The sequence below is a fragment of the Helicoverpa armigera genome, chromosome 8 (assembly GCF_030705265.1).
Source record: "Helicoverpa armigera isolate CAAS_96S chromosome 8, ASM3070526v1, whole genome shotgun sequence".
In the NCBI taxonomy this organism is placed as follows: Eukaryota; Metazoa; Arthropoda; class Insecta; order Lepidoptera; family Noctuidae; genus Helicoverpa; species Helicoverpa armigera.
The window spans coordinates 11,833,878-11,848,810 of record NC_087127.1 but is presented as its reverse complement, the minus strand read 5'-3'; the positions used below and the strand labels follow the sequence as shown (position 1 = coordinate 11,848,810).

Here is a 14,933-nt window from a genome sequence, read left to right as displayed (position 1 = left end):
AAAAAATAGGACTGATCTCAAAACAATTAATCCAAACTAGGGGTATTGGGTTGCCCGGGTAACTGGGTCAGATAGAGCAGTCGCTCCTTGTAAAGCACTGGTACTCAGCTACATCCGGTTAGACTGGAAGCCGACCCCAACATGGTTGGGAAAAAGGCTCGGAGGATGACATAGATTTGAATAGATACGTGTTATATAGCATCCACTCCCACTCTAAAATTCTTGCAAATAGCTGATGAGGACGATGATGTAAAAGGTATGTTCGAAAGTTCAATTGTTCAGGTCAAGATGGGACTGATATTTATGCTATGTGCAAAAGCTTCTATATACATAAAGAAAAAGTGATGACTTTTCGTAAGCTAATTCACTTGAGGAGGTCTCAATTCTTGTGGTTATCCCGAGGGTGCGCTGAACTGAACGAGTTAGCACGAAAGCACGATGAGCGAATAGATGGCGTTAAAAACAGTTCAAAGTTCAGAAAGCGGTTGCGGCGAACCTCCTAGGCGCGGCACCTCTTTCGTCTTGGCGACGTTAGCGGCATCGCTGCCTTCGGGGTAGATGAGAGTCCCTATTTCTTTGGTGCCTATGTGCGCCGCTCACTTAGCACACAGGGGCGGTTCAGTCCTGGGTAGCTTATGAACCCTTAATATCTAATCTAACATTGAAATAGTTTTTCAAATCAGACCTGTAGTTCCTGAGATAGCGCGTTTAAGAAAACTTCACTTTATAATAGGTAAGCTTCTATCAGCTCAATTCGAGCTTCTATCAGCGGTTTCACCCGCGTTCCGTGGGAACCCCGAGAAAAAGTAGCCTATAACCTTCCTTGATATGTATGTGATATGTAAGTGGGCTATCCAACACTGAAATAATTTTTCAAGTTCGACCAGTAGTTCCTGCGATTAGACCGTTTAAGAAAACAAACAAACTCTTCAGCTTAATAATATTTAGGTAGGTATAGATACGTTAGGAACATAGGTACAAAGTCAGAGAGGTTCGCTATTAGAACCCAAATTGCAAGCTCCTTTAACAATGTAACCCGTACCTAAGTAAGTATATAAATAAATATCGCACAACAATTTAAACGAAGGAACAACAAATGTTTGTTTGTGAAGTACAATTAAGAGTTTCCAGTCTCTTGGGCAGCGAGTTGGTACAACTTTGATATGAATTAATTACCAGCCTGTGTAGTGGCGTTTGTTTCGACTCAGTACCATCTAGGGCATAAGATCGTAACTTTGTTTTGTGTCTTGTTGATTTCCTTGAAGGACTCCACTTAGAGAAAGGCCCATGATAGCTGTTAACCTTATTTGTGGAATATTTTGAAGGATTCTGAGAACACCATTTTCAGGATCTAAAGAACATAATTCTGTTTTCATCGCTGCTGTTTTTGAATAGGAAGTATCTTTACCTACCTACTAGGTAATGAATTTTCATGCTAAATTAGACTTTACTTAGCCAAAACTACATAATGTCATTTCTAGAGATAACTACATAGTACTAAACCTAAACCTACATAGTACTAAATAATACTAGTAGTTATATAAGTCCGTATAAAATCCGACCTCGTAACTCCATCAAATCAAAAAAGCGAATCCATCTAAAAAAGCTTATTCTATAAGCCGTTCAAATATTCCACTAGCTATTCCAAATCAAAGTAATGAAGTAGGAAAATGAAAATATAAAATCATTTTCGTTTTTGCAAACAAATCTGAAATCGCCCGCCAATGCAATGGAAGATTTGAGACGAATGAGTAGGTATAGACAAAAAAGCCGGGGGAAATCTTAAGATTTGCTATCTCACTGAATTGTAAATACAGCCGAAGGTTCTGTAGGTATATGTAGTTTATGTAAATCCCGGATAACTTATGTATGTTGAATATTGTTCTATGATTTTGTTTATATTCATCGGGGGGCTTGGAGAGTGGGTGAAGATTGAGAGCATTTCCGTAACAGATTTTTTTCAAGGTGTTGTTTGTTTTAATCAAGATGGTTTTACATTCATTCATCAAGATGGTGTTTTAGATAATTACGAGGCAGTTTTACTTTTCATCAATAATTTTCAGTCATTGAAAATGAATTAAAGTTGAAATTTATTGCAGAAAGTTAGACTTGTCATTAATACTTTCGAAGAAGTGATCAAATGTAGTGTAGGTAATTATAGTTTTTCGTTACGTGTAGGTATGTAAGATCATCAAAAGAAGACTTAAGGTCAGGTACTTATTTAAATATATAAAGAAAAATCTTCTTGTAAAAGTAAATCTATGAAGACATACTGAACCCTAAAAATAATATGCAATTCGATGTAGCATGATGTTGCAATCTCCACAATAATAGGATCTGTTTTAATCTTCGGTACGAGTCCATCGACATCGGCAGGCTGACGCTGGCGTCTTCGCTTCGAGTGCTAGTGATGTCACACGGTTATATCGATAAAATTATCTGTAAGTTTTGTTTAGTTTATTTGTGCAAACGTGACATTAATAAGCTATTTTTTAGTAACTTAGTTGTATCTTCACATTTTCGGTGAGAGCTAGGTGTTCATTACAGCAGCCATCATGTAGCTGAAGTTTGATGTAAACTAAGTATTTCTCATTCGTTAGAGTAAGGTTTTATTCAGTTAAGCATTTTGCCTTTTTTTAAATTATTTATTTGTTTAAATCAGGCTACAAAGGCCCATAGAAAATACTATACATAAATATTATAACATTAAATTATATACTACTTACTACTTATCTTGTCTCTCCCGACTAAATCTCTCTGATCTAAGTGAAATGTTCATAAGGAATTGAATTAAATATGGGAGTAAATAGCAGCAGTAAATAAGGGAGTATATAGGGGAGTAAATAGAAGCAATACATAAGGGAGTATATAGAAGCAGTACATAGGCGAGCATATAGGGGAATACATAGGGAATCGAGTAAACAGAAGCAGTAGATAAGGGAGTATATAGAGGAGTAAATAGATGCAGTACCTACATATGGGAGTATATAGGGGAGTAAATAGAAGTAGTACATAAGGGAGTATATAGGGGAGTAGGTACATAGTAGGGTAGAAAGAAGCAGTACATAAGGGAGTATATAGGGGAGTAGGTACATAGTAGGGTAGAAAGAAGCAGTACATAAGGGAGTTTATTGTAGGGGACTACATACGGAAGGACATAAGGAAGATCTTTATCACCGTATTACCTATTATGATTTTTTCATTTCCTTTGTATGTATGTACCTACTAGGTTTCTTACCGCATTTATGTGTCAAAAGAAACCATAAATAAAAGTCTTTATTTTATCATTAAACAAGATAAAAGTAAGATGACCACTGTCACTAGGTATAAAGTTAAAAATAAAATTATAAAAGTCTGCTCATCACTTTATCATTATAGATGAAAAGTTTCCCAAAAGTTAAAGCGAAAAGATTATGTTATCATTTTTATAAAACTTTCTTTAAGTTGATTTCTGACACTTACGCGAATATTAGACATTTAAATAAAACTACTTTTACGGATTTTATCGCGGTTATATTATATTATTTAATCCCGACGTTTCGGATCCTTTACAGCATCCATGGTCACGGGCAGACTAAGGTGTTGGTCGTCTTGATATATTAGTTACAAACAGCTACCCTACATTTTGTTAATTATTATTGACAATCCGATTCTGCCCGTGACCATGGATGCTGTAAAGGATCCGAAACGTCGGGATTAAATAATATAATATAACCGCGATAAAATCCGTAAAAGTAGTTTTATTTAAATGTCTAATATTCGCGTAAGTGTCAGAAATCAATATGTTAACCAGTACGGACTGCCAATTGCAAATAAAATACGCCGGTTGGAAGATCTCAAGACGAAGCGCGCAAGATTCATAACATCCTTGAATTTCTTGAAGAGATGCAGAGACAACAGCATCATTCCTACGTGTGCCATAATTTCACCAAGGAAGGACATACGAGGAAGCGCTAAGATCTTAAACCAGGCAAGTAAAAAGTTACTACAGCAGTTAATACAAAATACACGATCCGATTTGCACCGCGTTAATCAAGACATTGAGGCGTCATCCCATGAATTAAAGATAGATTTAACTACATTTGATTTTAATAATTGCATGAAAATACTAGATGAGCGCGAAAAATCTAAATATAATGAATGCAAAAACAGACAAATAATCAAATTTGAAAAACTAACGTCTAAATCAAATGTCCAAAATAACACACGAAAAGAAAACGGAACGCGCCCGTTACCTGCGAGCCAATCACGCGCAGTTGTCAATCTATCAAAAAATGTCTTGGATGAAAATACGGTTCAAGTGTTATCGAAAGGCCTAAATTTTGCTGTAACACCTCGAAAAATACCGGTAGAAAGCATTATATGCAACGTGGAAGACTGCCTGTTTAAAAATAAAATCAATAAACATGATTCGGAGGCGATTCGTCAGGACATTTCGTCTGTATTACGTCGCAACATACTGCCCAAACCGAATCTAAATAAAAATCAATATCTAGCGTTAAAAAACCTTCGCGACAGGCCTGAATTAACAATTCTACGTGCAGATAAAGGTAATGCTACGGTGGTGATGGATACGTCAGATTACAATGATAAAATACAAGACCTTTTATCGGATGTAAGTACATATAAACAAGTGAAGACCGACCCCACAACAAAAACATTGAAATCAACTAGTGATTTGATAAAAAAGTACTCCGAAACATTGAATCTAGACGTAAAATACCTAGTTCCTAGCTGCGCAAAACCACCAAAGCTGTATGGGCTACCGAAGATACACAAACCTAATGCTCCACTACGACCAATAGTCAGCCAAATCGACTCACCAACCTACAGATTGGCTCAACATCTGGCTAAAGTACTTTCACCATTGAGAGGAAACACAGCAGCATATGTAAAGGACTCGTACCATTTTGTCAGTGAAATAAAACACCTACAACTAGCTGACAATGAAACTATGGTCAGTTTTGATGTTCAGTCATTGTTTACATGCTTACCCGTTGAAGACTGCATCAAGATTGTGTCCAAGAAACTAGCAGAGAATAACATGCCTACTGAATATGCTGAACTGTTAAAACATTGCCTAACATCTGGCTATTTACTGTGGAATAATCACTTCTACACGCAAGTGGATGGTGTAGCAATGGGCTCCCCAGTATCTCCCATTGTTGCTGATATCTTCATGGAGGATTTTGAGGAGCGAGCCCTGCAATCTGCACCCATAACACCCAAATTCTACAAGCGGCGTAGATGATACTTTCACAATACTACCATCTGACAAAGTCACAGCATTTTTAAATCATCTTAACTCCATAAACCCCAAAATTCAATTCACTATGGAGTCAGAGGCAAACAACTCCTTAGCTTTCTTAGATGTTTTGGTTATCCGTAACCCTAATAACACCTTGAGTCACACTGTGTATCGGAAGAAAACCCATACAGACAAATACCTTCATGGTGAGTCCCACCACCACCCAACACAGTTATCTACCGTTGGTAAATCATTGTTTCAGAGAGCACGTGGGATCTGCGATGAACAACACCTGGGTGCTGAGCTTCAACATGTTAAGCAAGTACTGCACGACAACAAGCTCCGAGTACGCCCTCGTCGCAGAACCCGCGTGAAACCAGCCACAGTTGAGCGTCTACCTGCTGTTCTTCCATACATAAGAGGAGTCACAGACAAGATTGGCTACATCTTGAAGCGAGCTTCAATCAAAACCTACTTCAAGCCGCTGAAGAAGATTAGTCAATTCTTACCACCTGTCAAGTGTCACATACCTCTACAAGATGCGGGTGTATACAAGCTTGAATGTGATTGTGGTCTCTCTTACATAGGCCAAACTAAAAGAAGCATAGGGACCCGCGTAAAAGAACACATCGCCGATGTCAAACACCGCCGTTCCAGACAGTCAGCAGTTTGTGAACACACACTAGACAAGGCCCAGCATTACATCAGATTTGATAAACCACAAGTCCTTGCAAAAGAAAACCGATTCCTACCTAGGATGATTCGCGAGGCTATTGAAATTAAAAAACATCCAAATTTCAATAGAGAAGATGGCTGGGTCATACCACCTGCTTGGAATCCCATCATAGAAACTATTAAATCAAAATCCAAGCCTACAACTGCTCGACCTAAGGATACAGTTAGCTCGTTTTGCGTGAATCGGATTGTCAATAATAATTAACAAAATGTAGGGTAGCTGTTTGTAACTAATATATCAAGACGACCAACACCTTAGTCTGCCCGTGACCATGGATGCTGTAAAGGATCCGAAACGTCGGGATTAAATAATATAATATAACCGCGATAAAATCCGTAAAAGTAGTTTTATTTAAACTTTCTTTAAGTTTTTTTTACCCTTAAATGTGTTGGAGGGTGAAAAGATATCAAACTTGTAATATGATCTGATATCTGAAGTTTTGTACGCAGTCGTATGAACCCGAAATTAATAGAAGAACAGAGTGAATCCCTTTACATAAACTTCTAAGCATTCATTAAGCCAGTTCAAAGTGAAAACAGACACAAATGCTGAAAATATGTAGTAGATACTGAACTAAAATGTAACCTACCTAAATTAGTCAAACATGTCAAATTCATAAAAAAAATAAGCACTATCGTCGATATCCATAATTTTTTCATGACAAAGCAACAAACATACTCACCAATTTGCAATTATAATATTAGGTATTTAATTAGACGATAAATAAAGTTGTTGAAGACTTTTATAAGTCCCTGGACCAACTAACAACTTAAAACCAAAACTATCGACACAATCCCACCACTAGAATCGACTAACCAAACTGAAATCGATGATCGAACACCTGTTAAGGGCTCTTCGGCGCTCTCATTGACTTATTTGCACTCGAATGCGCCCCGCACGTCCGATGCACTTCCATACTGCTTTTATTGAAGACTTGAAGACGGTGGAAATGCTGGTTAAGACACTTTTGTTTGATTGATGAATCGACTAAAAGGAGAATCGATTTTAATTTAATCGGATAACGATAGAGGACTGGTTTGGTTTTTGGATTAAAATAAATGTGATAGTGCTTATTAAACAGTGCAAGTTTTAGTGTAGGTTAAAGCAAAACTTCTAAGAAAGTTAAGTCTAATCTATGTTTCAGGTTTCCTTCTTGCTATTCGTAATTAATTAATCCTCTTTAGTAACGTTATAAACATGAAAGTGAGTGTTGCGTAATCACGGTCAAATGCATGAACCGAATGAGATGATATTTGGCACATAGATGACCCTGGAGATGGACTGCTTATCCTGTGGATGGAAGCAGTTCCTCCGAGATCTTGGTGAAACCAGGGGTGGAAGCTAGTAAACCACAAAATGGGCTAGAGACGGTTATTGAAACTTGCGTCAGATTAAAGAACATAAAGGCATTGCAATTAGTGCACAACTAAGAGTTTTTTTGGCTTTTGTGACCTATTTTATGTAGAGCATGAATTTCATAGGTACATTCTTACACTCCAGAAGCTAGTAAAACAGCAGGCAACAACTATTATTTCATAATTATCACATAGGTTCTGAAATAACGATATTCAGTAACACTACTTCAAGAAAAGCCGTTACGTCATCTTAGAATTGTAACCGTAAGGCGATTAGTCACTTAATTCTAAGGCTAGAATAATTTGCCAATGGCAAGCTCTGAGTGGCAATTACCTAGGCTGTAATCTAGGGAAAAGCTAGATTTTCTATGTATTTCATCAATCACAGGAATGACAAGTTGGTTCTAAAGCTTAAGTATTAAATGTCTAGTTGATTTAAATTGAATGGAGGTAAGTGGTTCTGGATTAAAGTGTTATAATATGGTGTCATGTTTACGTTGGAATTAGTTTAAGATTTGATATAGTTATATTTTAGGTAAAATCAACAAAATTTTATTTGGTGTTGGATGTAGGTATTTTGCTTTTATTTATGTTGATGCTATATCTCACCAGTTTATATTGAAAGAATGAGCAAACTTGCTTATTATTGTTAATACCTCCTTACATTGTGAGATCTATGAATTTTGTTGTCTTATTTAGGTTTTTGAAGGCATCAATCGAGTTCATGTTCAGTTTGTGTAGGAATAGGCACCAAACTGGTCTCTTACAGCCAGACAGTCGAACCACTCAAGCAAAAGTGACAATGTACTTTATCCTCCCTCACACAAAGTAACCATTCTTAAGCTCAAGTTTTATATGAAAACCATAAAACTGTCCTAACATCGTACGTCACCTACGATCATAATGAAAGTTTCAGCTACACGTGCTACTGCGACAAAGTTCTAAATGTCGCGATATCGACGTGACCGCGAACTTGGGGCTGGTGGTTGCAACTTTGTCGAAATAACCGCTCTGATGATGGGTTGGGGTTAATAACTTTCATTTTCTTCTGTGTAATTATTATCTGTTTCAATTTGGTGTCTGAATAATATAATATTGTGTCGGTTTTCTCTGTAAAATGTGGGACGTGTCCACATGAACTATATGGTACGTCTTTTCTGATTTATATGTATAGGTATCTTGTTTTATTATTAAGTGTTTTCTATGTAAAACTACAAATAGTAAAAGCAATTGATGGTGCGCTTAATCGATACTTTTCCGAGAAACAAAAATCTGTAAACTTTTGATCAACCTGAGACAAGAACGTCAAAAACACGATCAGCAGTCCACTAAGCATAAAGCTGAAGAGTTAGTTCTTATGAACGTGAAAATTATTTCAGATTTACATAGCTCATTTATAGAGGAAAGCTACAGACTACTATTTATTCGGGAGCATCGTAGAGTTCCCACAGGACGCGGGTGAAACGGATGACGGAATCTTTTAATAATTATTATCCATGCTCCCTTTGTATCTTGTAGAGTTTCATTCTACCAAATAATAGTTAAGCAAATAGATCAACAAATAATCATGGTGTTGTGGTTATTCGAGTGCTTCAACCACCAACCGAAGACAACCATCTCAGGTATCAAATTCTCCTCAATCACGTAGGTAGTTCTACGTAATCTTCGTACTTACTCAATACACCAGAAACCTAGTGAGTCCTTTGATGTGTCGCTTTCACCGGCGTTTAGCGGTAATTTAGGTTAATTCAAGTAATTGGTCCTTGGAACCGCATCAAAGGTTAATCCTCGCAATTTGCATGCTTCCAGCTATTAGATTATTGAGTGACATGTTTACTATCTCTGGTCGTCGTTTGAACATCTTTGGCTTCGGTAGTCAGAAGCCAGGAAGTCTGACAACCAGTCTTCAAGTTGCAGTTGTCAAGGAGTATTGGATTGCCGGGTAACTGGGTTGAGGAAGTCAGATAGGCAGTCGCTCCTTGTATAACACTGGTACTCAGCTGCATTCGGCTACAATGATAGCCTCCTCCTACATAGGAAAAGGCTAGACAGATGATGTTTACTAGCACAGTTACTAGTTTTGTCGTTATTGGTTCTTGGTACAAATGAATGATGTGCAGATGTATATCAATAGTTGTTATCTGTATTTACTGAAGGGAAGAGCTCCCCCATATTTTGCGATTTCTGATATAACACTCATATTCTATTACAGGGGTGAAAGCGGCTGAAGCTTTTGTCATTAGTCGCGCGCAAAACCATTTGCAATTGAAAGTTTTTCATAGAAAACCCAACGTCATTCGCCTGTTTTCCAAAGGGGAATTGCTTCGCACCTTTGTTGATGTGTAATGTGTAAAGTTTCGAGTCCAAAATCAAAGTGTACCCAGAGGACAGTCCACAATTTCCCATACAAACACGTTTAGTGCTAAATTCCAATACCGCTGTGGGTAGTGAAGAGCCAAACGCAGGCAATTGAACCTTCCCGACTATAAAACTTTCCACAAAACGAGTGCGTTACCTTCCTTTATATGTGTTCTCGTAAAAGGGCTGCTCTCCTTTTAAAAAGTAAATTTACTTCGCCCGCCCCTACTTGTTAATCTAGTTAAAGTTGTACTCAATAGTTGAGAGGCGGCGCTCTGTAATCCGGCTGCATCTCCGCGGATAGCAATGATTTAGTAATAGAATACCGAAGTATGTGATTAACAAACCAACAGGTGTGAAACACACAACTAATTTTACCGACTGTGGCGGCGGCGCCTCGCGGTCTCTCCCCACCTAGACAAAGGTTTGTTTTCGAACGCGAAACAAGACAATGCCGGCCCAGTGACCGAGTGTCGGCGATCGACCGGCGCATGCGCGCGCGGCCCGGCTCGGCGCTCGGCGCTGGCCGCCAGTGAGCCGTCGCGCCGCGCACCGCTCGCGCGTCTCCGCCCGCGCCGAGCCACGTCAACACACAATACACCGCTAATGCGTTCTGTTTACAATATTACATTAACACGTGCCCCCGGATCTATGGCCGTCGGTAGGGACACGTGAACCCTGCAGACACACAACAACATCGCCGCCACACCGACAACAACGTTCCTGGTGCGTATTTAACACGTTTCTATGTACTTTAGTGGTTTCTTATTTGCGATGACTAGATAAGGGCATTACCGCCGCTGTCTGTGTGAAAAACTGCCTTAATTGAGTAATGTGGGGATATGGGAGGTGCTGGATAGATATTGTCGCTACTGTCAGTAGTGTTCCACGTGCCACGCAAAGTAAACGTCAGAGTGGATGGAACCGTGCGCCGAGAACAGACTGAAAACGTTAACCCGACTAGACTCCACCGATATCCTTGCTAAATATGAATAAGTCGACGGTTTACGACTAGCTCTCACTTTGTACATGAATTTCAGTTAAACTGTTAAGAATTCCCTTTCAGTAAGCTTCGGAAAATTCCGATTCAGTTCACTGAAAAACAGCCTGTAGAACTGAAAAACTGAACATTGACAAGTATAATATCAAAGCTGAATTATTTTAAAATAATAGTGAAAAATACGATTTTTAATCGTATCGTATCGTGTATCATAGCTGTGATAATTTTCGAGTCCTTTCAGGATTTCTGTATAAAAAAATAATGTTATTGTATCGTTCGAAGTTATTCTAATTCGTATCGATTTTCTCGATAAAACCGTCACAAGTTTCACTCATAACTCAAATTTTCGATATACACACGACTTTTTTCAATTTCAGGCTTAACAAAATTGATTTAGGGCGGTTTCAGATCGCCTCTAGTAGTTTTCTAGCTTGTTCAATTCATAGTTTGATCAAACCTTTGGAACTTAGGATTCAATTGTTTTTTTACCCCCAGTTTAAGTTAAGTTATAACAGATTTTTATAACCTATCTACAGTTTTTGCGACTACAGACTGTTTGACACAATTTATATGGAGCTAACGTTAAAAGTCGACCTTTAATCACAAATCTTATATGTCATCGTAAATCGAAAAAAAAACCATCTTGATTATTAAAACCGTCCCTAATCCTTAATGTGTTAAGTTTTTTGTTCGTTATCTTATCTAATCTTATAACGGATGCATCGTGTGATAAGAAAATCAAAATATGTAGGAATTAGATAAACGGCAATGTAGTGCAATCACGCGATGTAACATTTGTGCTCATTAAAAAGTGGGTAAAAATTGAATGTCATGCACATTTTGCAAACTTTATCGTACATTTTTAGGCACAAAATATTGTAACTCAAACTAGCGATATTTATTTGCTTGTAAAAAAAGTAGCCAAAACATTTTAAAACCAGGACATATTGTAACAGTGAGTTTTTCAGTTTTTAAGTCAATGTATTTAATTTCATTCGAAATAACTATCTCTATAGGTCCATTCATGAAATCTCAAACTTAAAGTATCCATAAAAATACAGTATCAGATTTTGTAAAACTCTGTAAGTAGATAATATTATACAAAATCTAACTTCTGAGCCGTCGATCGGGTTAAGGGACACTTTGCAAAGAAAATCGCCGCTTCTAGTTTTCTTCGGAATATTTTTCATGAAAATATCTGTAACATTTAAATTGAGAATAATAAAGGTACTTTAATTTTTTTGCGGAATGAATGCAGGAGGAATCTTAGTATTTTCTTTGTGGGGTAAAAACTGCATTCTTATTTTAAAAAGATTTTTTTAATTTTCGAAGCTTTTTGAAGATCCTGAAGTTGCAAATTATAATTAAGAGCTGACTTTTCCGTCATGCAGAATAAATCGATGTGTGAAACTATGATTAACTATTGTCACTCATTTATTTGCAATTTGCGTGTGCAGAAAACATGGTTGATTAATTGTTTTTAATTTATCATCTTACTTACTGATGCAAAAAAATACTACTACGATAACACATTAGGTAATCGTAAAACTTTAAAATTGAATAATAAACAAAATAATTTTCTACAATCATCACCTAAATTAGCCGTTCAAATTCTGAAAAATAGGCTTCAAATACTGTCTGAATCTAGACCGACTCCATAACTTTAAGGAGGACATAGCATGTCAGTAAGTACGGCCAAATCTAGTATGTTTTACTGCGCGTGGTGTTTTCCAAATTTTCGCATCGTTACTTTTTACTGTTATTCCTATACTGCTAGCAGTATGAAAGGTTGGAGTATTGTGTTTAAATTGCTTATATCTTCTAGCAGTTTTAGGTTTGTCTGTGATCACATTGTTACGTTGTAAAAGTTAATGTTTATATTAGCTTCGCGTCTTCCGTATCTCAGATGCATTTGATGAAAAAAATAATAACGAAACTCGATTTTGAATCATCAATTTACTAATTACACATTTCCCTTTTGATATACATATGTGTTTTTCATTATTTTTATGCATATTACACAGGTTTTTATAACCGAAAATTGACATAACGTTCCGACGTATAAAAACCCATTTTCTTTTCTAAGTATTTTTTTCGGAAAATCTGTGTAAAACACTGATATTGAACTGCAATTAGTTACTTAAAACATTTAGGAAAAGGCTAGGCAGATGATGAAATTAACTTTCTACAAAGCATCTAGCTAATAGTGCAAAAACTAGTTGAAATCGCGTAAGTAGAATTAAATGTGTAACTGTTGTAACAGCCACTCGACCTACATTCAAACGACTCAAGTGTTAGATAATGTTCTTTTAGGATTTACTACTTGACATAGTCAATGAACTGTATTGAAAATACTGACATTTTTAGAACAATAATACCTAATTAATCTTTAATTACAAGCATATGAAATAAACAATCTCATATAGTGTGCACAAATGTCATAAAATACTTGCTGTTTTCCGCGTTTTCACTCACGAGAGAAATACTTTCTGCACTCGGATAAAAGTATCCTGCCTTTTCTCAGGTTTAAGAGTATCTATGTATCAAAGTTCATTTAAATCATTTTTGTGAGTTTGGTGTGAAAGCGCGACAGGCAGAGTTATTTTCTGCAATTTACGCTATTACCATGACTTATAGTGATTATACCAACATGCGTTTAATGTTAAATGTCAATTTTTGCTCACAATAAATAAAATTTTACGCTTTTTATATTTTTTATTCTACAAACGCTGACTCAAAAATGTTCCAATATAGGACTTCCATTAATAATTCTCATTGATTTGCAAATGCCCAGGAATAGACTACACTGGGGACAGTGAATTTAGATCAGTTATAAATAAAAATAAACCAATACTATGGATACTCTCTTTATGAAATATAAAGTAATCCAGTTTGAATTTGTTACGAGACTGGAATCATATTGTAACAAATTCAAACTTAATAATGTAGCTGATTTGCTGTTTCTCGCGGTTTTGTTCCAGTCTCGTAGAAACTACTTTATGCACCTGGCTAAAAAACAGTCGCCTAAAAAGCCTTTCTCGATAATTAGGCTATCTAACACTGAAAGATCTTTTCAAATCGAACGAGTAGTTGCTGAGATTAACGAGTTCAAACAAACTCTTCGGCTTTATTATATGGGTATAGATTATTGCAATAATCTGAAACAATAATTCAGTGACAGATATGTATTAAGAATGACTAGACTATTTTATAATCCATGCCCGCAAAGTAGTTCCCACGAAACGTGGGTAAAACCACCGCTGCAACTAGTCCTTATCTATATGAAATGACTTGTAAAACGAAACATATCGTTTATTTGTTTTCTTTGTAGCCTGTCCTGTTTCCTTTAGAGGCGTTCCGTCGATCAAGCGCTCACGGTTCGCTTTCCACGAGAGAACTAGTGCATTCATGTAAATACTTCATTGATATTGTGATGGCTATTTTTATTGGAATACTGCTGTCTGTTTGTTAGTACTGTCGTCTTCTACTGAGAATGTTATTAACCCTCCTGTGATGTTGGGTAAAATAAGATAAGATTGAGAAAGATTTTCACCTGAAAATGTGGTCATCATAAGAAGTCGATCTATAGATGGGTACCCAGTCAGGACGAGAGTCAGAAGGCGCGTTAAATTGGTGGAACCCAACTGTCATCTGAACCACTAGTTATCAACATAGGGTTTCGCGTTGCTCGAGAGATTATCTCGAGGAAGTTTCTGATAGAGCGAATGCCTATCTAACTATTCCCAACCCCAAAATAGTTGGGAATAGTTAGATATAATTAAAAACAAAACTAAAATTTTCGGAAATAAATTTTCTTTCATTTACAATACGAATTGTTATCACTATAGATGTAATATAGTTTATCTTGCGTATCAAGTTAATCGTTGTTCTTATCACATCGTGTGTGATAACGCACACTTTTGAGAGTTGTGTGTAAACATCAACTGAGTTATAAATATGTTTGTTGATAGTGAAGTGAAGGAATGTCTTTATGAAAAAGTGATTAAAACAATAAGATTCTTATGGAAATGTTCTTATGAATATTCTTTTGGAAATACTTCACACATCCTATTTTGTTATTATTCCAGAATAACATACAAGTTAAACCGTGGGCAGAAGCCAGTGCTTAGATAAAATAGCTAAGAGTTATAATAAAATTAAAATAAAATCATTCAAAATTTTCAAGTGTTTTAAAATTTATTGGTATTACCTATGTTCATGAACGTTGCAATACCT

At 36.6% G+C, this 14,933-nt stretch overlaps 1 protein-coding gene across 1 annotated transcript; it reads left to right on the top strand.

Annotated features, from left to right (window-relative positions):
* The first annotated feature begins 3,679 nt into the window (after positions 1 to 3,679).
* Positions 3,680 to 6,325, top strand: LOC126053674 (uncharacterized). The gene is given in 2 exon segments (XM_049836293.2): positions 3,680 to 5,241; positions 5,243 to 6,325. Coding segments are annotated over 2 exon segments (2,439 nt in total). The 5' UTR covers positions 3,680 to 3,748; the 3' UTR covers positions 6,189 to 6,325.
* Positions 6,326 to 14,933: the final 8,608 nt, after the last annotated feature.